Source organism: Sitophilus oryzae, unplaced genomic scaffold (assembly GCF_002938485.1).
Source record: "Sitophilus oryzae breed Bouriz unplaced genomic scaffold, Soryzae_2.0 scaffold_494_pilon_pilon, whole genome shotgun sequence".
Classification (NCBI taxonomy): Eukaryota; Metazoa; Arthropoda; class Insecta; order Coleoptera; family Curculionidae; genus Sitophilus; species Sitophilus oryzae.
In genome coordinates, this window is record NW_022147078.1 from 1,257,899 (window position 1) to 1,281,879 (window position 23,981).

Below are 23,981 nucleotides of genomic sequence, written 5' to 3' on the forward strand. Positions count from 1 at the left end.
AGCTCCGAACGAAGAACCACTTTCGTCACTGCCATTCTACCTGAAAAACGAGACACGGGCGGTGGGTAAGTACTCAATAGGTAGAACAAAACAAAAAATCAGGGTATCCGGTATTACCTGTACATTTAGATGAACAGTCTAATTTTATAAAAGGTATTTCCAACGACCGCATAGTAAATACCCGATATAATACCAGTAATGTCAGGAATACGAGTATATCTACAATATTTCTTATATATATTGTAGATATTATATATTGGTATATTTCTATTCCCGGTATTATACCGGGTATTTACTATGCGGTCGTCGAAAACTCCTTTTATTAAAATTAGGATGTTCATCTAAATCTACAGGTATATACGTATATACCCAGATTTTATTTATCTACAAATTGGGTACTTACCCACCGCCCATCACTGACCCTTTTCACCTTTTCGATAAATTATAAGATAATCGAGATACAAAGGTTATCGAAAAATGCAAAAATTTCTACTAATTAAAAAATAAAAAGTAAAAGAAAGAAATAAGAAATAACTTTGAACTAAGAAGGTTAGGATAAATACATATATATATTTCTTATTTCTTATGTAGCATATTTAGTTTCATAATAAGTAGAACAATGATGTGAAAACAGCATCTTTATATCTCTACTCATAAACCAGAAACCCCATAAAACACACACAAATGGGACATCCTGTACATCTAGCAATCGCCAGTCGATATAAAAATAATTCACACACAATAGTCTAAAAAATGGAAGAAAAGAACAATATTGTCTTCATATTTGTGAAAAAATGCATGTCCATATTTATGTAATCGTAGCGACAAAAATAAAAAAATAGAAATAATGTGCATGATGCCTTTACAAAAATATCTGAAGAAATGGGGATTGACATCATTAACGTTTAATTAGTATGTCATATTTCATGGTTTCGATCAAAGAATATACCTAGCTAGAAAAAGAATGGACTCTGCCATACTGAAAAATGGTCCTACAGAAGTGGCGCCATCTATTGAGTAGGGCTTGTTTTAAATGGATCGAAGCGCGGGCTTTTTAAATGAGCGTATTTATTGAATTCTACTCTAAAATATATAATTAAATTTGATTACTAAATCTTATTTTTTACACAAATTCAACAATACTAATAACAAGTATCGTTGTGATGTGTAAAAAATAAGATTTAACAGTATAATTTATACAATTATTAAATAAAATTAAAGCCAAACATGTGTAATGGTTTCGATATAAATTACATAATAAACTTTACTCTATTGTTGACTCGCCTTGTACATTCATACTGATATACCTTGTACATGATACTGAAATATTCGGATTTATTAAAAAAATATATATTATTAAAATTCAATTTTTATTTTTGACACGACAAAGAATTGCAGTTTTATAAAATAAAAATTATGCGCCTTTCGGATTTTTTAAAAATTTTAGAGGTTACTAGATATTTCGTATTAAACATGTAGCTGCTATATTAAAAATATTTTGTGGTGTGTTGTTGCATAATTGACTAATTTCCAAGCATCGAATGGACGAAGGAAGGAAGCGAAGGGACGAAGGAACGCGAGGAAGTAAGGCGAGGAAGGAGCGAAGTGTGAGTATGGGGCTTAAGATAAGTACTCAACAAATAAATCAATCCTTTCAGGATACAAAAAAGAATCATTTTTTCCCAGCGAAAAATAACATTTGTTTATCGAATTGCGACACCTACAACACATTTAAACCGAAAACACATTTTCCAACATTATATGTTTCTTTATAAATAAACATCGGGTTAAAACGGCTAGTTTTAACGTAATGGACTGGAAAAGCAGCCGAAAAAAACATATACACAGACGATAATCGCCGCTGAAAGTGGTCCGTTTCCACGTATTTGTTTTGAAAAAGCTTTTGACGCTTCTACAATCCGAGTTCGTCACGTAAACACAACTCCTACAGACGTCACAGCACCAAAATACATCCACGCCCACAACGTTTTTGTATCTGTCTAAACATTTACAAGTAGCGCCATATCAAAAAGCTGGCGAAAATCTCGACATGAATTGGTTGATGTCCAGAGGCGTTGCGGATCGTACAGAAAGACATCTTGAAAAATAAGAGAGTGTCCAAAAATTATGCGAAGCGTATGCATGGTAGACGGGGGTGGGGACCTAGAGTGGGGATCCTTGACAGTTCTGTTTTGACACATCTTTTTTTTTATTTGACACATTTGAATTTGATTTGAAATTTTGTGGGGGGGTTCATAGTTTCATAGTTGTCGATTTTCGAAAGAAATCAGTACATGTATATTATTTCGTATATTTTTAATTTTATTGATTTTATGGAAAGAACTGTTCATTAAAATGTTGTATCCTATGTTATAGGGCTTGTTTCTCTCTACAATTTCCTGTCTCACAATGTACCGTTTGTGTCCAGGAAGGGTTCATAGTTTCATAGTTATCGATTTTCGAAAGAAATCAGTACATGTATATTATTTCGTATATTTTTTATTTTATTGATTTTATGGAAAGAACTGTTCATTAAAATGTTGTATCCTATGTTATATGGCTTGTTTCTCTCTACAATTTCCTGTCTCACAATGTACCGTTTGTGTCCAGGAAGGGTTCATAGTTTCATAGTTGTCGATTTTCGAAGAAATCAGTACATGTATATTATTTCGTATATTTTTCATTTTATTGATTTTATGGAAAGAACTGTTCATTAAAATGTTGTATCCTATGTTATAGGGCTTGTTTCTCTCTACAATTTCCTGTCTCACAATGTACCGTTTGTGTCCAGGAAGGGTTCATAGTTTCATAGTTATCGATTTTCGAAAGAAATCAGTGCATGTCTATTATTTCGTATATTTTTGATTTTATTGATTTTATGGTAAGAACTGTTCATTAAAATGTTGTATCCTATGTTATAGGGCTTGTTTCTCTCTACAATTTCCTGTCTCACACTCACAATGTACCCTTTGTGTCCGGGAAGGGTTCATAGTTTCATAGTTGTCGATTTTCGAAAGAAATCAGTACATGTATATTATTTCGTATATTTTTAATTTTATTGATTTTATGGAAAGCACTGTTCATTAAAATGTTGTATCCTATGTTATAGGGCTTGTTTCTCTCTACAATTTCCTGTCTCACAATGTACCGTTTGTGTCCAGGAAGGGTTCATAGTTTCATAGTTGTCGATTTTCGAAAGAAATCAGTAGGTACATGTATATTATTTCGCATATTTTTCATTTTATTGATTTTATGGAAAGAACTGGTCATTAGAATGTTGTATCCTATGTTATAGGGCTTGTTTCTCTCTACAATTTCCTGTCTCACAATGTACCGTTTGTGTCCAGGAAGGGTTCATAGTTTCATAGTTGTCGATTTTCGAAAGAAATCAGTAGGTACATGTATATTATTTCGCATATTTTTCATTTTATTGATTTTATGGAAAGAACTGGTCATTAGAATGTTGTATCCTATGTTATAGGGCTTGTTTCTCTCTACAATTTCCTGTCTCACAATGTACCGTTTGTGTCCAGGAAGGGTTCATAGTTTCATAGTTATCGATTTTCGAAAGAAATCAGTGCATGTCTATTATTTCGTATATTTTTGATTTTATTGATTTTATGGTAAGAACTGTTCATTAAAATGTTGTATCCTATGTTATAGGGCTTGTTTCTCTCTACAATTTCCTGTCTCACAATGTACCGTTTGTGTCCAGGAAGGGTTCATAGTTTCATAGTTGTCGATTTTCGAAAGAAATCAGTACATGTATATTATTTCGTATATTTTTAATTTTATTGATTTTATGGAAAGCACTGTTCATTAAAATGTTGTATCCTATGTTATAGGGCTTGTTTCTCTCTACAATTTCCTGTCTCACAATGTACCGTTTGTGTCCAGGAAGGGTTCGTAGTTTCATAGTTGTCGATTTTCGAAAAAAATCAGAACATGTATATTATTTCGTATATTTTTCATTTTATTGATTTTATGGCAAGAACTGTTCATTAAAATGTTGTAGGTATCCTATATTATAGGGCTTGTTTCTCTCTACAATTTCCTGTCTCACAATGTACCGTTTGTGTCCAGGAAGGGTTCATAGTTTCATAGTTGTCGATTTTCGAAGAAATCAGTACATGTATATTATTTCGTATATTTTTCATTTTATTGATTTTATGGAAAGAACTGTTCATTAAAATGTTGTATCCTATGTTATAGGGCTTGTTTCTCTCTACAATTTCCTGTCTCACAATGTACCGTTTGTGTCCAGGAAGGGTTCATAGTTTCATAGTTGTCGATTTTCGAAGAAATCAGTACATGTATATTATTTCGTATATTTTTCATTTTATTGATTTTATGGAAAGAACTGTTCATTAAAATGTTGTATCCTATGTTATAGGACTTGTTTCTCTCTACAATTTCCTGTCTCACAATGTACCGTTTGTGTCCAGGAAGGGTTCATAGTTTCACAGTTGTCGATTTTCGACAGAAATCAGTACATGTATATTATTTCGTATATTTTTCATTTTATTGATTTTATGGAAAGAACTGTTCATTAAAATGTTGTATCCTATGTTATAGGACTTGTTTCTCTCTACAATTTCCTGTCTCACAATGTACCGTTTGTGTCCAGGAAGGGTTCATAGTTTCACAGTTGTCGATTTTCGACAGAAATCAGTACATGTATATTATTTCGTATATTTTTCATTTTATTGATTTTATGGAAAGAACTGTTCATTAAAATGTTGTATCCTATGTTATAGGACTTGTTTCTCTCTACAATTTCCTGTCTCACAATGTACCGTTTGTGTCCAGGAAGGGTTCATAGTTTCATAGTTGTCGATTTTCGAAGAAATCAGTACATGTATATTATTTCGTATATTTTTCATTTTATTGATTTTATGGAAAGAACTGTTCATTAAAATGTTGTATCCTATGTTATAGGACTTGTTTCTCTCTACAATTTCCTGTCTCACAAATGTACCGTTTGTGTCCAGGAAGGGTTCATAGTTTCACAGTTGTCGATTTTCGACAGAAATCAGTACATGTATATTATTTCGTATATTTTTCATTTTATTGATTTTATGGAAAGAACTGTTCATTAAAATGTTGTATCCTATGTTATAGGACTTGTTTCTCTCTACAATTTCCTGTCTCACAATGTACCGTTTGTGTCCAGGAAGGGTTCATAGTTTCACAGTTGTCGATTTTCGACAGAAATCAGTACATGTATATTATTTCGTATATTTTTCATTTTATTGATTTTATGGAAAGAACTGTTCATTAAAATGTTGTATCCTATATTATAGGGCTTGTTTCTCTCTACAATTTCCTGTTTCACAATGTACCGTTTGTGTCCAGGAAGGGTTCATAGTTTCATAGTGACTATACAGGGTCCGGCAATAGTGCGTCGGGCATCTGTTCTGTAGCTCCTAGAATAAAAAACTTGGGAATTTTGTTTAAGTGCAAACCTAAAGTATGTACTAGAATCTAGTTCAGGAAAATATTTTAACTTTTATAGGGTTACTCAAAAAAGTGTGAGTGGATCACAATGATTTTTTTTCAATGGAACACCCTCTATATTATTGCTTTTTTTATAGACAGTACTTTGGCTTCCTTTCGGATCACTTTGCATAACCCTAAGATATGAGTAAATATATTTCGATAGTTTGAATGATATTAACAAATAAACAAAAAATATGTATTTTTCAGTCTTTCTTAAAAAAATATTAAAAATATAAAAACTGTCCTGAAATCAAAACTATATTAGATATTTATTTTAGATGATCTGTACTTACTTTGCTATAAATAGGGTAATCGTAAATCATACAGGATGTTCAAAATTCTACATCAAACTTTGTAAAATACAAAATAATTTTTCTTCGTTTTTTTAAATGGAACACCCTGTAAATTATTTTTTCAATAAATGTTGGATTAAAAAATGCTTAGAGTATTTCAAATTTTTTACGGTTTTGCAGATATTCGCGGTTTTATATTTCATATGGCATTTTCCACAGTAAATTTTTATCAAAGCCACCCAATGATTTTTCTCTCGTATTTTACCGTTGAAAAGGCCATATGAAATAATTATTGTGTATCTGAGAAACCATTAAAAACTTTGAAATACTTTAAACACAAAATTTGTTCATTTTTTAACTCTGTTATATAACTATTTAAAAAAAACAAAGAAATATTATTTCATATTTTAGAAAGTTTGGCGTAGGATTTTGAACATCTTAAATATACTACCCCTAAAAATATTTGCGCTTATTTAAGACTCACCCTGTATATAAACTATTTTAAAAAAAAATTCTGTTATAAAAATACAAAATTACAATTATTGGATATGTAGCTAAAAAACGTTAAAAATTCTGAACGATGTGTTATACGAAATCGTGGGTGGCCTCATTTGGAAGCCCGGGCTCTGTATTGCGAGGCGTCGCCGTCGTCTTTCTAATGGATTTTTGTTTATTTTGTTTCTCCCTCGTATCCGTATCAAACACTCAAACCGGAGGCGAAAAAACTCTAGATTACATTAGCCGATTTAAATAGCAAGTCGATCTAGTTGGCTCATCGGGATTTAATTCTCAAAAACAACACAAAACCCGCTATGTGTTATTTGAACATTTTGCTAAATATCGAATACTATATGATATCAATCAAACTTTTAGTTACGTAATCGAGAGCGCGATTTTTAAATTCATTGTTGCCAACCAAGGAAACACTTGGCGCCGGGGGGACTAACTGGAATATGTAATAGTAGTTAGTATATGTAATAGTAGTTATTAATTAGTATAGGCTTGATGTATTTCAGTTGATTTCAACAAATTCCTACCGCAGCGAGTCAATGGCAAAAATCAGAAATTATCCCTATCTATTTCACGTTGGCGTCATGTTGATCGCATAGAATAATATTGAAATCGTGATTTTGTTATAATATATAAGTATTTTAGCTTTTTGCTAGTGCAGTTATTGAGACAAAAAAGAGATAAAACAGTCAGGTACCAGGTTTGTGTGATGTAACGCTGTTTCGGGTAGTAAAAAATAAATGAAAAAGAATTCGAACTAGGCCTCGGTTGTGCTGTGTTGTGACAATTTCAAATGTTAATAAAATTGCCGTAAAAATGTTAACGCATAAAGGAGAGCGCAATTAGGGCGTTGTTGGGTGCAATTACATTCAATAACTCAACTTTCCCGGATATTCAACTCTCCTGAAACAAAATTTTATAGCATCATAGTTTCTCACACCGATTTGATCAAAAGCAAAAATGATTTCAAGCAGTTCGACGAAACAAGTGAGTAAACAAAGTGCCCGTTACATAATCAAAAAATTAAAAAGACATATACTATGAGAGGATAAAATATAATTTGCAATATTAATAGTATACTTTTTTTAATCAACTAGTGATTAAAGTACTTGCTATAACTAAATAAAGTCCATAAACTAATTTCGATTTTGAAAATAGCTACTGTCACTAGAAACTTGCCGTGACGACATCAGCCCTCTTTGTTGCCATTTTATTGAAAAATTGCTCTTTATTCAAAATCTGAGCTAGATAGGTATAGGACACCCTAATATATGTAGTTTGAAAGAGCATTTGAATCTGTTTCGGTTTATTTTAAAAAATAGGTTGTCGTATTTGAAATAACAAAGTTTTTATGTAAAATAAATATTTAAAATAAATCATCAATTTTTGGTACCCCTGTATAAATTTAAGGCAGCAATACAATTTTTCAGTAAAGTTTATTTCTCTATCTTTAAACTCAGCACAATAATTAATTCTAAAAAGTAATGTACAGGGTGTTGATAATCTATTCCATTGTAGCATGCATATTTAAATATCTTTAAATATCTCAAAAACCAAAGCTTGTAAACATATTAATATATAATAACCCTTATAATACATGCCTTATTTTGTGTCCAAGGATCAAAATATGAAATAAAATATCGGGTGTTCCATAAGAAAAAATATATATAATTTTGGTGTAAATCTTAGTTCTGACATACCCTGTACATTTCAAAATAATTTTAAATTATGCACATGGTCTTCCCACATATGCCCATAAAATATTTTGTTCCTACATATTTCCGTTTTCGTATAATCAACCGACGCGAATGGTTGCGCCACCCCGTATATAGATGTTCCATTTAAAAAAATAGTCGCGATCCACTCACACTTTTTTGAGCCACCTTTTAGAAGTTCAAATATTTTCCTCAAATACATCCTAATACATACTTTATGTCTGGACTACAAAATTCATAAGTTTTTTATTATTAGAACTACAAATGCCCGACGCACTATTGCCGGACCCTGTAGAATCAAGGTTATTATATTGTTGGTGATAAATTAAATATTAGTATTGTGAACATTTTATTCCACCCGATTCTAGTTCGACATATGCTCAACGCATTGTGATCCTAAACCGACCAATCAGATGTAAAGTTTCAGGCATCCGCGTCCGCTTCTCGCAAAAAACAAAAATTTTGTTTTTAAAAAAGCATCGCGCTGAACATCAAGGTGCGTGGCGACGTGCGAGGCTCCAGTATGTTTTGACGCATAGATTTGTACATGTTTGATTCAGCATCGCCGGATAGCGAGGTGAATGGCGCGCATCGCATCGAGATGAAATGCCCCGCCACTATGTTTGTACGATAGTCGCGATGCATCCTACGCGCACTTTCTCGCCGTTTTGAAACAGTGCGCGTAGGATGCATCGCGGCTAGCATCCTGGCGAGCAGCGCTGCCAGCATCTTGGCGAGCATCGCATCGAGATGCCTCACTATGTTTGCGCCCTTAAGCGCTGTTAAGGAGGTGAGTTTTGTTGATGTAAATAATAACTGTTTATATATTTATAATTAATTTAACTTTTTATGTTATTTGTTGAAATTACTGTATCTACAAGTATAAAAAAATTATCACAGTAGTACTTTCTACCTTAATGGAAAGTACCCTTTCAGGGCTGTTACGGAATTTTACACTATCGCCATTAGCTTTGTCATTAAAATATGTATAAGAGTATCAAATTTCAAGAAAAACGGTTTACCAATGTTCTTAAAAATAAACTAAATATATTATTTTTATTTACTCTTTCTAGGGCTGTAACTTCCTCCGGAAGCATTTTAGTACATACGTTAATAGGAACTTTTTTTTGTTTTCCTCACCCTGTTTAACTCAGTATAATTAAAATTACTTTTATTGAAAAGATGATAACCATTGTCTGTTTTTATTTAAATTAATTGGACGTATACGTTTTTTACTGTAATTTTTTGAAGCCATTATAAGCCGTTACAAGATGTAAAAAACTGTGGGAACGATATGTGTCTTGTATTAGTTGTCAGATTCGTTTAAATAAACACGAAACCATTAGATTGGCTGGGACATGTGCCAGGCCGATGGGAACAGAGACCACACGCATTTTTATAAGCGTTTTTAACAGGTACTTTGCGATTTTTTTTTCACTGTGTTGTCCTTAAATACTATACCCATAAAAATACTAGGATAAGAATTTGCTATAACTCAGTAATCTTTCGAAAAAAAAATAATAAATTATATCTTATATCGCTGAAAAGCTTTAAAAATGGCGCTTTTTATGAAGTCATGGTCAACTCAAGAATACTACAGAGATAAGGATAGTTCCTATCTTCCTGCACTGTCAGTTTTTTTACGTCATCTACTGACCGAGTTGAAGTTGGCGGTAAAGATTTTAGACAGTATCACAGACAGTATTTTTGCATTTGACGGACGAGCGCACACTGCGTTGGAAGATAAATTTAGCGGGACAAAAGCGTTTGGTTAGAAATAAGCCAAAAAATGTGTACTGATAAGAATAAATAGTAGACATTCCAATTGATACAAAAATGCATGAATATTCTTTGTATTTCGATACATTTTTATCAACCAAATTTGGTCGTTTTCTGCTCAGCAAGGCAGAGATCATACGAAAACAAAATATTGATAATTAAATAAAAAATATTTACAAGTGCTTATACATTTTATTCCAAAGCCAAATTATGTTGAAGATTGCCAAAGGTATGTACTTTTCTACTGTACGTATATTATTTGTTAAAATCCTTCGTGCCTTTGTTCTGCAGATATCAAACTTTAATTTTTTTTTCAAATATCGATATATTGAATGATGTAGATCTTTTGAGTTACCAATAGTTACCAACACAAGTAGTTACAGTCACAGGGAGTTCAAGCTTAACAGGTGAATGCCCAAAAAGATTTATTTCAGTCGGATAGTATAAAAACAAAACAACTCCATCAAAAGGCACTGAGTTTAAAAAATTGTCTTAGATACATACTATATATGAATTTACAATTACCGAGTGTTAAAATTAAAATTAAAATATCTATCTTATTTATTATTTTCAAAATAAAATATATTTTTTTAAAATAAATTATAGAGGGTGTCACAAGATTACAAATTAATTAAAAAAAAACTGATATCATAATTTTATGTATTTGGCAATAGTTTACAATACGGTTTTTGTGTGTCATGTACGAATAATATCATAGTTTTATTATCTTGTATTTATTTATTAATAAATTAAGTTGTTAATAAATAAATAAATAAATAAATTTAACCATATAGCTGCTATATATTAGACCATTTGCTATGTTCTTAGATTTTAAGTCCCAAACATTGCTCTTGAGATTTTGTCCCGCTAGAATAACCATCCGTCGCACTGTGGAGCGCTGGTCAGCGCGTGACGTAGCATTCCACGGCGACTACGACAGCGGCGATTTGACGCGATCGAACAGTCCTTTAGAATATATACAGTCCTTGTGGTCAACTATGGTTTCCATTTAAAAAACATATGTTAGTGTCATATGTCAAGAATGACAGGGTTTAGAAAAAAATGGAAAATGTCATCGCAATCAGGATATACGATTTTCTACAACTTTAATCTGAAAACTTTTTGTCTAAAGTAGGTTATACTGGAATTAGGGAGCATTTTTAAAATACCCGAAATTTGTTTGTTTCAAAATATCGAGTAAGCCATAATTTTTTTCAAAAATCTGAAAGGCGCATATGCAATTCTTTCCCCATGCGACCAACTCTCTAATTCCAATAGTTTCCGAGACACCCATAGAGAACATCGTAGAGAACTCACCCTGTATACAGCTTTCGCTAGCGGAGAATAATAGGTAATGAAGCTTTTTCAAATCATTGGGATTTTAGAAATGATAAAAAGGGCAATCGAAAAAATACGACAAATTTTATTAGATCACATCAAAACCAGCATGAAATCATCATTAAAATTAATAAAATAAAAGATTTTACAGTAAAGGTAATACACAAAGTTAAAAAATATTACTTATCTATAATTTTGCCTGTACTAAAATCCGATATATTAAAATAATAAATTAAATAATAATAAAAACAACATAAACACATAGTCAAAATCAGAAACAAATATCAAGTCAACACTATAAAAAGTCATATTATACAGTATGTCCCCGGATTATCTTTACAAGAGGAAAAACTTTTTACTACCTGTTGACATTTTAAGAAAAATGCATTTCCTTAAGAAATTTAGCTTGTTCTAAAATGGTTAATCTCGTTTATACTTTTCCAAATTTCCATGTCATTTTAGAGAAAATTGAATTATATAATATTTTGATTTCATTCTTTGATAGATGGTTATTATTAATTTTGACTAACGTCATATTTTTTGCTGTTGTTAAAGCATCATATTTTCCGATAACTATTATCGTCCTTTCCCTAGCATTGAACTAAATAAATTTTGTGCTTGTTTAACATTTTAAAACAGCAAAAAATATGGCGTTAATTAAAATTCTATTAATAATAATCTATCAAAGAATGAAAACGAAATTATGTTACCACAGAAACGCGTTTTTATTTTTAGCAAAAAAATTCAACTATATTTTCATGTTTTTCTTAAATTTCTCTAAAACTCTATTTGGAAAAGTATAAACGGAATTAACCATTTTAGAACAAGCAAAATTTCTTATGAAGAATGCATTTTTCTCAAAATGTCAATAATAAAAAAGTTTTTCTTCTTGCAAAAACAATTCGGGGAAATACTGTATGTAATTACAATTTTTCAACAGACAGTAGTAATAAAGCTATCAAAATTAACTACACAAGTTTGCCACTTTACTAATATACAGTGTGGTAAAAAACCAAGCAGTTCCACTTCTTAATACCCTCTCCACTGATGAACTGTTCACTTCCAGACCTTCTTGGGCTTGACGTCTGCCCTGGTAAAACATGCAGAACTTCGAGGCATGCCCGCAGGTGAATTTGTACATGCAGGTCTGGTCGGATATGGCCAAAACGTTGATGAAGTGCGAGGATTTGTGTATGGAATCTGGTGTCCGCACTATGTACACTACGAAGCACACTTCTGGGGCTGATAGTGTGAACATGCTGTATGCCGATGCGATGTCCCAATAGAGGCTCACTTTTATATTGGCTTGTTTAGGATGGTTGGTGCTAAAAGAATAGAAAAATAGATATTGTAGGGGTGGATATACAGGGTGTCGCAGTATTCCGTGGACATACCGTTTGATAGAGAGTTATCCCGTGGTCTAAAAAGATTTTTTAAGAATGTCAACTATAAACTTGTGTATAGTGCTAATAATAAATTACAACAATTATTAGGTAATCCAAAGGATAAAACACCTCCACTGGAAAGGTCGGGTATTTATGAAATTTCTTGTAAAGATTGTAATCAGAAATATGTTGGGCAAACTAGAAGATCAATATTAACTAGATTTAAAGAACATTTAGCTCAGATAAGATATGGTAGACCGGATAAATCTTGCGTTGCCGAACATATTGTTGATAAAGAACATTGTATAGATCTTAATAATTTAAAATTAATTAAACAAGTCTCAAATTACAGGCAATTAGATGCATATGAAAGCATCAGAATTAATAAATGTAGAGATAGTATGAACAGAGTCAACGGTCCAATTCCTTCAAGTTCTTTGTTCCTACTACTCTAGTGGCGGAAATTAACTGTTACGCTCAGTTGGCTCTGACTCGGTTGGCTAAATTTTGCCACGCCCACTCAGTACCTACTGGGCGAGTATATAAACGCTCAACTTGTAGATTGTACTTTAGTTTATAATCATCTGCTGATGATGCTAACATGGTTAGCGAAACGCGCGTCCAGTGTAAAAGTAAAAGTGTTTTGGTGTATTGTGGTGATTTAGTGTAATTTTATTTTGCTGTGTAACACCAAAGGTTCCAACCCTCAACTGTAATAGAACTACTGCGAACAATGAAATTGTTTCGATTCCAAAAATAGGCAGTAGTTTTATGTCCACGGAATATTGGAACACCCTGTATGGTTTAGAATTGTAATGAATTATTAATTTTACTTATAATAAGTGAAAATTTTGAGCGTAGTTGACTTAGCTTATCTCATTACATAACATTTCCTAAAACTATTGAAATTCTCGAAAGAAATAACGAATTTTAGTCTATCGTCGACTCACCCTGTATATACTTACTGATTACTGATTTGTCTAGTGTCGCTGGAATGCCAGTTCTGGATGTGGATTTTGAGCTGCAAAAGTTGTTCGGTGAAGTAGCAACAAGATGAATATGGACACTGAATCAGTGACTTGGATAAAAAGTCGTTCGATGGCTCTCTTTTTAATGGAGAACCTAGAGACCGTCTTTGGCGTCTTCTTGCAGCACAAACAACAGCTAAAACAACAAATAAATGATGCTATGTCAATGTTTAGAGCTTTAAAATAATAGTTATTTATTATACAGTCTGTTACATCACTAACTTGAACATATAAAATGCCACGTAAATTTTAAAAGATAAGTTTTTGATAAGTTTTCCCCATCTTATTTTACAGAAAAATCTATATGAAACTTCTTGAAGCACTCATTAAAGTAAAGCAAATTGTTAATTTTTTTACGAATTCCTTTTGGAGGTATGACAAAAGAAATCTTGATCTTGCTATACTCACCTGGAGACATAGATTTATCCATGTTTCCATGAATGGCCAGCCATTCTTTCATTGTTTTCGATGCTTTCTCCATGTTTATGTTTCTGTAAGTCACAGCCAACTTGATCTTGCAAATGGGACATCTGGTCAGCTTGCTTATGCAAAGATTACACATACTATGTCCGTTGGGACAATTAAGGATCATTTTGTCCATGAATTCGTAACATACTGGACATTGAAAATGTTCTACCAAACTTTCCTCCACGTTCCTTTTCTTTGGCATTATGTCTAAATATGATTACAACATGAAAAATAATTTAATTATAGTTTCTAGAGATTCTACAGACGTAAAAAAGATAGATTTGCGAGCTTTTTGAATTAAAAAAAACATGAATAATCCAGTGGTTCTCAATATTCAAAGCGAAATAACTCGGTTATTTTTGACTTATTTGAAAAACCGTAAAGATTAAATAGTTTTTTTTATCGCATTCTACCAGCTCTGAAAATATTTGCACTAACTTAAGACTCACCCTGTATAACACAAGCTACGTATAGTAAACCGATCAAAAACTTACCACTCATTTTGTAGGATATTCTTCTCACATCAAAAACACTACACTATTTGGATGTTGTACACTGTATTACCACTAAATAATGATAGAAATAAATATATCTATACACTGGAAAAACAAGAATAGCAATAAAAAACAAGTATATATGCAGTTTTTATATTTGTGAATGTAAAATAATTTGTGTTTGGTACAATATATGAAACTTAATATAACGGGTGTTTGTATATAAATTACAATAATTTTATAATATATTTTGTATTATAGAATATTCCTTTTCAATTTTTTGGTTGTATTCGTATTTTACGTTTAACTGCATTGTCTGAAAATATATTGGTATTAATAATTGTTATACTATTAAGTATATATTTACGGGGCGTTCAAGAATTTTGGCTAGATATAGTAATAAATTTATTTCAATTTTTAAAATAATTTTGTAAAATATACAAGATTTTTTTTTCATATTTGTATCAAAATATCTTAAACACACTATACTGAATATTATACAAACCAGATTTCGTTCTAAAAAGTGTAGTTTGTATCTGAACTAGTGGCATTTCATAAAACAACGTAAATACAAACGAGATTAATATACTGAGTGTTATGTCTGCCATTCCATCAAAAATCTATAAAACCAATAGATAACTGAAGTATTTTTAAAAATATCTTCTTGTATACGTACAGCGTTGAAGTTAGAAAAATGTGAAGATACTTTCGATGATCCACCTTTATATACTTGCACTATAGAGTGAATCAAGAACATACCATAAGTCAATCGACCCAATACCTTAAAGATGTAAGCAGATAGAAATTCTTGTAGTATTCCTGAAAAAAATACTTACGTATTTAGCAAATGTCTATTTAGCCTTTCTGAAGATTTTTGACCTCTTTGACCTTTCTTACCTCCAGAGTTGAACATACAACACCATATCAGCCACATCAAGCCTAACGACCAAGAAGACCTGGAAAAAGCCAGATATGAGGCTGCTTCCAACGGATTATACTTGTGGTCTCCTTGGTAAAAGTTCCTGCAACCTCCAAGAGATACCACCAGCAACGTAAAGGATATAATCCAGCCCAAAATCCTTATCAACGGAGGCATATTGACCTTTCCTTCCCTGTATTTTCTTATGAAGTAACCAAAGAGTAGACCAAGAAGATATGGTGGAGCTCGTATATGAGGTGCAACATAGTATTCTTTAAAGTAGTCAGTATATAAAAGCTGATTTCTAAAAATAAATCAAAAAGTTTTTGATGCACTGTTTCACCCTGTATAAAAGAACTTTTTGTTGTTGTGCTCACGTGACTGGTAGGGGAGTTCCATCGTAGTTTCTGGTCCAGGCAAGATAAAATGAAAAACTCGAGAAAAAGAGATACAATCCAAGTAAAAGAGTAAATCCAACCTTAGGCCATCTCCACATAGGGTACAGTACTATCGGTGAAAGAAAATAGAACGGCATTTCACATGACAGGTACCAAATAGGATACAAACACTAAAAAATATATAGTAAACTACTATTAACTTTTAAAATTTATTTCCTATAATGTATTACCAATTCTCCTGGATTTATCAAAGTTTGCACATGCAACAATGTGGACCACCAGTAATCTCTACATGGTTTCTGATGTAAAAGATACACGTCATAAGCATACGGTCCGTCAGCAAAAAACTGCACCAAATACATATAGAATACCATCACCAAAGCCAAAGGTAATGTTATTCTTAGGTAACGAACCATGTAAAAAGACAGTATGTTGAAGCTCCCGGTCTTTTCCACATAGTCGAAAAAACCCATGGAAACAAACATGGCGCTTATTAAAAAGAATGAATCCACTGAGACTGAGCTTCCCAGAATTAGAAGGCTTGAATAGCTTGTAGGCCACTGGAAATTGAAATCAGTTGAAATCATTATAAATAAAATAACTAAAAATGAAGTAAATAAAATACTATTTCTATATCTATATATTAAGGACTGAAGAAATGTTATTGTAGCCCAAATATATTGAAAGGAATCCTTAACAATAAGTTTTTTAATAGTACTAATAGAAAACTACAACAATTATTAGGTAATTCCAAAGATAAAACACCTCCACTGGAAAGGAGGTGTTTTATCAGGTAATTCTAGAGGTATTATTAGGTAATTCTAAAGATAAAACAGCTCCACTGGAAAGGAGGTGTTTTATCAGGTAATTATAGAGGTATTATTAGGTAATTCTAAAGATAAAACACCTCCACTGGAGAGGAGGAGTTTTATCAAGTAATTATAGAGGTATTATTAGGTAATTCTAAAGATAAAACACCTCCACTGGAAAGGAGGAGTTTTATCAGGTAATTATAGAAGTATTATTAGGTAATTCTAAAGATAAAACACCTCCACTGGACATGAGGTGTTTTATCAGGTAATTCTAGAGGTATTATTAGGTAATTCTAGAAATAAAACACCTCCACTGGAAAGGAGGTGTTTTATCAAGTAATTATAGGAGGTATTATTAAGTAATTCTAAAGATAAAACACCTCCACTGAACATGAGGTGTTTTATCAGGTAATTCTAGAGGTATTATTAGGTAATTCTAAAAATAAAACACCTCCACTGGAAACGAGGTGTTTTATCAAGTAATTATAGATGTATTATTAGGTAATTCTAAAGATAAAACACCTCCACTGGAAAGAAGGTGTTTTATCAGGTAATTATAGAAGTATTATTAGGTAATTCTAAAGATAAAACACCTCCACTGGACATGAGGTGTTTTATCAGGTAATTCTAGAGGTATTATTTGTTAATTCTAAAAATAAAACACCTCCACTGGAAAGGAGGTGTTTTATCAGGTAATTATAGAGGTATTATTAGGTAATTCTAAAGATAAAACACCTCCACTGGACATGAGGTGTTTTATCAGGTAATTCTAGAGGTATTATTAGGTAATTCTAAAAATAAAACACCTCCACTGGAAAGGAGGTGTTTTATCAAGTAATTATAGAGGTATTATTAGGTAATTCTAAAGATAAAACACCTCCACTGGAAAGAAGGTGTTTTATCAGGTAATTATAGAAGTATTATTAGGTAATTCTAAAGATAAAACACCTCCACTGGACATGAGGTGTTTTATCAGATAATTCTAGAGGTATTATTAGGTAATTCTAAATATAAAACACCTCCTCTGGAAAGGAGGTGTTTTATCAGGTAATTATAGGGGTATTATTAGGTAATTCTAAAGATAAAACACCTCCGCTGGAAAGGTCGGGTATTTATGAAATTTCGTCGTGTAAAGATTGTAATCAGAAATATGCTGGGCAAACTAGAAGATTAATATTAACTAGATTTAAAGAACATATGACTCAGTTGCTCAACATACAGTTGATTGTATTGTATATAGATATAGATATTAATGATTTAAAATTAATTAAACAAGTCTTAAGCAGTTTTCTATGTTATACAATACTCTTCAAAATATTTTAAAAAATATACCACTAGCTCATCTAGACTATTTATGGTAGGAAAAACCATATACATAATGTATCTATGACCCATTATGACACATCCAGAACTCAGAAATCTCAGACCATAGAAAAAATCGTATTTTCCATCGGGTTCAGTTTTAGATATTTTTTTGCAGTTCCTGTATGCGGAGAATATTACAATTACTTGTTGTAAATTATCTAAAAAAAACTTCATTTCATATTTGAATATTTTTTTAATTATTTTTGTTACCTGAATCATAATAAATTTCAACTAATGCTGCTATTATCCCGATTAAAATGAATAAACTATAAAAGAACCTAAAAAAGAAGTCGAAGCTATATAAAAAATACCGTACGATCGAAAAAACGGCATCAAAGACTAAAGAGATTGACCTCTCCAAAATTATCATCGATTGTCATTCTCCTGCCGTCTTTGACGCCGTTTTTTTTTCGATCGTATGGTACTTACAATAAAACTTTTTCTTTAAAATCCAGAACTGGATAATCCAAGACTGATCGACAATAGTTCTCATCCAAAGTTATTTCCAAATCAACCCCGACAGTTATTTCTCTAATTGTTTTATTAAAATGATTCAAAACGTCTTGTACAGGGCAGGAATAAGGAACACAAACAGACCAACCCAGAGCAAACATTTCTTCTTGCGTAAATCGTTCCTAGAAATATTAATTTCCTATGTTTCATTCTGATATTTTAACAGAATATAGTTTACAGAATATAAGTAAAAGTAATACGGATCAAACAACAATGATTGAAATCCTTTGCAATACTGCGTTAGAGCATTTTAGGATTAGTGCTGCTACTAAAAGTTCAATTTTTTGTTGCCAGGCTGACTAACTATAATTTAAATTTCCCGCTGGGGATTCAGGTGGTAGCTCTGCTGTAAAAAATGGCCAGTTGCCACATTTATTTATTTATTTCTTAGACAAGGAAAGAGAGGGGACAGGTAACACGGCAGCTGAAAGTGAAGCCATTTGTCACCACGCGATATTCTCCAATGGCGTAGCATCAGAAATTAGCTTGTACCTAGACGATAAAAAATAGTTATTAAAACGTTAACTAATATATCGTTTATTTTTGAGTAATGCATATACAATTTTGTATTTTATAGTCTCACCTTTATAATATTAGAATATCTAAGCCGATAATGCAAAATTTATTTAACAGTCACAGTGAATCAAGACAATTATTTATTTATTAACGTGTGTATAATGTATAATTAAATAAAAAATAATGTAAATATATATGTTTTAAACGTGTATATATATATATATATATATATATATATATATATATATATATATATATATATATATATATATATATATATATATATATATATATATATATATATATTTTTTTTTTTTTTTTTTTTAATTTTTTCTCTACTTTCGATTTTTCAAAATTAGAAAAATACACAGCTAAAGGCAAGAAAATATTATTTATTAATATACACTAAAGCTGTAAGAATTTTGTTCATTTCATATAATTGAGCGGGCCGAGAAACGCTCTTTACCATCTTTTGACGGGAGATGCATTAATATCTCACCGACACTTTACGACATCGTCTGTTGATATAGAAGAAGTTTTGCTTGCCGTATCGGTGAGAGCCAGCCCCTGGTCAGCCCACCTGATGAAGGGTAGGCCCAGAAACCGGTTGTGGGAGTGGAGCTTGGTTCCCCCTTTACGACAAGCAAAACAATTTTCTTTTTACTTTTTTTTTATTTTTTTTTTAAATTTTTTCTCTACTTTCGATTTTTCGAAATTAGAAAAAATACACAGCTAAAGGCAAGAAAATATTATTTATTATTTATATATATATATATATATATATATATATATATATATATATATATATATATATATGGAAAAACTACGGCATCCTGTTTGTTTGGAAATGACGATAGATGACATTCCCCATATAATTCTACATATAAAATGACATAAAAACTATATAAAATGACATCGAAAAAAGACTGAGAGGAATGTCATCGACAGTCATTTACAAGCCAACTGGACGCGGTTTTTTTTCGATCATACGGTGTAATAATGAATCTAGCCAATCCCCTTCATACTTGCCTACGGATTCAATGCATAATGTAATTTTTAATATTTGTTACCTTCAATCATAACAATATCCTAATTTTCCGCAAAAGAAATAAACAATTAATCTAGAAGCTTTGTGTTATTTTATTCATTTATTTTTAAATTTTTATTAATTACTCACTGAAACTATTATTATACACCTAAACTAGCAAATTTTTTGAAAGGATATTTAAAAAAATATTGTAACAAGTAGCCCACCACAAGTTTGTCCACCCCCAGCAAATCTTGGCAGGTAAATTTAAGTTTTATGTAACAACTATACATATAGATTTTTATAACCAAAATTTTTCATGTTTTTTTTTATAGTTTACCATTATCATTTTACATATTTGATAACAATACTTTATACATTTTATACATGTAAAATATATAAACAAATGTTTACTGCAGAAATTGTATTTCTCTGATTATAATACCCTACGCCACTGGAGAAATCCTGTCTGAGTAGCATTATTCATAGTTTCAAACATTAATTATAATATAGGATATTGAAAATACTACTTGGAATTAATAAAAATAGTTTGCTTTGGATGTGGTACAAGACATATTAAAAGTATTTTACATATTTTTACTGCTATAATGAAAAAAATTTACATTTTATGACTACATAGCACAAGTTGTGTATCAACTTTTACCTGTAAAATGTAATTCCAGTCATTTTTTTCTCGCTTCGGCCTTTGCACCCATACGCCGAACATCTCACCATACTAAACAACACAGTTTATAAATTTAAAACAAAACAGTATTCACAAAAAACATAAAAATTTGCTGGGTGTCACCTCGAAATCTTGTCACCAAAGTATGGCCGCCGATCAAATTTTGGCCTCAAAATTTTTTCGCTGGAGAATATGCGTGTTAGCTGTCCCCTATCTTTCCTTGTCTAAGATTTATTCATGATTTATTTCCTGACATTGTCATTGGTCATTGGTTTTAAGCACAGTTTTAAGGTTTTAACACTTTAGTTTTGTATTACAAGTTTTTGTTTTAAATGAATTGTGTTGTGATATTTTAGGATTTTTACTAGCACACCTTGCAATTGAACATTGTTCTTTTTAGAACCTCTTTTAGTGCCAAGTAGTACAAGATAGAGCTTCCCATCGCAACTTTATTAATAAGAATATTTTATTATTAAGAATATTTTGAACGGAAAAGCGGTAGTAGGGGCCCTGTATGTTCGTTAAGTGCTGTTAAGGCGGTGAGTTTTGTTGATGTAAATAATAACTGTTTATATATTTATAATTAATTTATTTTTGTTCCCTAAAATATTTTGATTAAAAGAAAATATGTAAAGTGGGCAACGCTGTGCCGGTCAAACTTAATCACGTGACTAAAATTTATTTGATACAAACTATATTTCTTTTAGCGAGATCTACGATCTACTAGCCCTGAAAATATTTGCTCTTATTTAGGAGCTACCCTGTATATTGTGTAACCTACCATTCTCTATACCTAAAAAGTTTAGATTTATTCATTTATAAGCATTTCTTTGTGAAACCAATCATTGCTAATAGATTCATATAAAAAATAACGAAATAATGAGTCTGAAAATTTTGACTTTTACTTTACCCTGTCTTCGATACGATTCAGTTTCAGAACTTGAAGAATTAATTTTTTCGAAGGCCAGATTTTCAAAAAGCAGTGTTTCCCCAACAAGGGGCCGTATTCAGTCTCTGTAAATATCCTCAAACATTGACTGTATGAGCCGTATTCTGCTAGATTCCCCAGTAGAAGTCCCGCTTGAAGTTTTGATGAGGCGTCCACCACTAGAACAAGCAATTTTGATATAAGTCCATCAGACTTTGTAGATTGCTACGCACTGTACAAGGTGTCTCAAGCTTGAGATTCACGAAAGAAGTCAAATTATGTGACCCTGAAATTGGCAGCGTGAAATGGAAACAAAAATAAAATAACTTACTTTTTAAGGCCCAAGGTTCGAAAGCTCTAGCGCTCTGTTTGAAAAACTTTGTATGGTTTTTACAGAGCATATTTTTTGAGTTTTCTATGGCGTACATGCCTAGCATTTGATTCAAAATGAACCCTTGTCTGGCCGTTAAATTCACAGGCTTTTTTTCGTATATTTTTTGGACATTAGTAGCGTCATTTTCGGACAATATTAATCCAAATTTTTGAATAAAATACAAAGAAAAGAAAAGAATATGCAATCTATAACAGAACATGTTTAATGTAGAATTACATAGAAAAATAACAAGAATAAGTTTTTATGTAGCGAAGTTTTTTAAAGAAAGTAGGTATCTTGTTGATGTTTGCTGAACATAGTAATTTCGAATTTCTTTCAACAAGTTTTATAGTTTTTTTGAAAAGTTTACTTATTCTTTATATAAGTTATTTAAGAAATAAATATATAGGATTTATTCTTTTAATGTCCGTTGTTTCCATATACTACAGAATGTTTTACTTTTTTTCCAGATAATACTTAAGAACTATTATAACTATTCTATACATATAGGGGGTGAGTCAACTATAACGCATGTGCTACTGTAATTAATTTGAGAATTTCGAAAAAAAAACCAAGTACACTACTTTTAGGATTGCGTTAAGGTAAAAAATTTAAAAGTATTTTTGAGTATACAGGGTGATTCAGATTTTACTAGAATAACTGCAGGTATCGATAGAACTAACCGAAATAATGATAGTTTATATCTTTGAATAAGAAGACTAAGGAAGGAGCATATCAAAAATCTTAGGTACACCGCGATGGGCCTCAAATATGGCCGACTTAAATTCCGGTTTATCAGTGTCGTTCTAATTTTATTTAAAAAATGTAAAACTATGATGTAAGGTAGACGTGGGGTAGACTCAATAATTTGTTGTTTTATTTTACGTTGCGAATAAATCTTAGTAGTTATTAAAATTGTTATAAAAATATATAATTCTAATAAAAATAGATAAGTTATAATAAGTATTTATTAACACAAACATCCGATACGCTACTGAAGCAGGTAAGTCAAATTAACGTATCTAAATTCTTTGACATCTAATCTTTGACAAGTAATAAATAAAAGCTAAAATGCAAGAAAAATATATAATTTAGTTAATTTAAGTGAATTTCATAAATGATCGGTTTACTACACGTATGTATATTATATAGTCACTTACTAGAGAAAAGTTGTTCCATTATTTCACTCAATTTTTGCCGAGATCTACCGCACGCTACACAACCAACTATTTTAGAGTCTTTTTCGATAAATCGCGATAGTGTCACTGTTAATTTAAGTTCTGCCACAATTTCCATCTAGATTTACTACCTTTATACAACTATCAGTAGTAGAATAAATAATAAATAACGTAAAATCAGCTCCGTAAAGACTGACAAATCCACAAAATTTCAAATCAAATTCAAATGTGTCAAATGAATCGTCAAACAGAACTGTCAAAGATCTCCACCCTAGAGAGCTTTTATGGTGCCTTTTCCGCCCACCATGCATGAATACATGGATAGCATTATGCTCCTTCCAGTCTTCTTATTCAAAGGTTTATATCATAAACCATACTCCAAAAACGCTTCCGGTTGGAGTAAAATGGCGCTAAAATTTGAATTATTTTTCGGTTTTTATTTTATTACTCGTAAGCCAGAGGATCTAAATACTCAAGTGTTTGGTTAAATACAAAACAAAACAATTTCAAAGTTTTAAATTCAAAGTTAGGTTAAGTTTAAATAGCGGACGCGACGCGATCAGAATTCTTTCCGATCCGATAACTATAAATGAAGAGAGTTAATACCACCTCACGTAAAGGAAGTAACACCTGGCCTTATTAACGTCCATGCACGCTATTCGGTTTAGCGATATCTCTCTATTACGCTGTTTATTGTTATTTTACGCGAGTTTATTTTGGCGCACAGGAAATTTGACTCGTTTGCACATCGTCATAAG

At 31.5% G+C, this 23,981-nt stretch overlaps 2 protein-coding genes across 2 annotated transcripts; both read right to left on the reverse strand.

Moving 5' to 3' along the window:
- Nucleotides 1–11,961: 11,961 nt before the first annotated feature.
- Nucleotides 11,962–14,676, reverse strand: LOC115886599. Its single transcript, XM_030905834.1, has 4 exons — nt 14,510–14,676; nt 13,956–14,222; nt 13,485–13,683; nt 11,962–12,459 (listed from the first exon to the last, which is right to left on the reverse strand). The coding sequence occupies exons 1-4, from the start codon at nt 14,514–14,516 to the stop codon at nt 12,099–12,101; spliced, it is 834 nt and encodes a 277-aa protein (XP_030761694.1). The 5' UTR covers nt 14,517–14,676; the 3' UTR covers nt 11,962–12,098.
- A 67-nt stretch (nt 14,677–14,743) lies between these two features.
- Nucleotides 14,744–22,077, reverse strand: LOC115886548 (nose resistant to fluoxetine protein 6-like). Its single transcript, XM_030905771.1, has 11 exons — nt 22,004–22,077; nt 21,655–21,851; nt 18,433–18,638; nt 18,214–18,281; nt 17,971–18,161; nt 16,057–16,386; nt 15,806–15,996; nt 15,407–15,732; nt 15,186–15,328; nt 15,015–15,129; nt 14,744–14,825 (listed from the first exon to the last, which is right to left on the reverse strand). Exons 1-11 carry the CDS (start codon nt 22,071–22,073, stop codon nt 14,782–14,784), a joined length of 1,881 nt encoding a protein of 626 aa, XP_030761631.1. The 5' UTR covers nt 22,074–22,077; the 3' UTR covers nt 14,744–14,781.
- Nucleotides 22,078–23,981: the final 1,904 nt, after the last annotated feature.

Bases quoted from the DNA above. Each gene is read 5' to 3' on its own strand.
- LOC115886599 (XM_030905834.1), bottom strand. The intron at 13,684-13,955 runs GTGAGTATAGCA...TTGTTGTTTTAG, and splicing joins GGATAAATCTATGTCTCCAG to CTGTTGTTTGTGCTGCAAGA. The intron at 12,460-13,484 runs GTAAGTATATAC...CTATTCTTTTAG, and splicing joins ACTAGACAAATCAGTAATCA to CACCAACCATCCTAAACAAG.
- LOC115886548 (XM_030905771.1), bottom strand. From the start codon at position 22,073: ATGCTCTGTAAAAACCATACAAAGTTTTTCAAACAGAGCGCTAGAGCT. The intron at 21,852-22,003 runs GTAAGTTATTTT...TGCTTGTTCTAG, and splicing joins CGAACCTTGGGCCTTAAAAA to TGGTGGACGCCTCATCAAAA. The intron at 15,997-16,056 runs GTAATACATTAT...TATATTTTTTAG, and splicing joins TGATAAATCCAGGAGAATTG to TGTTTGTATCCTATTTGGTA.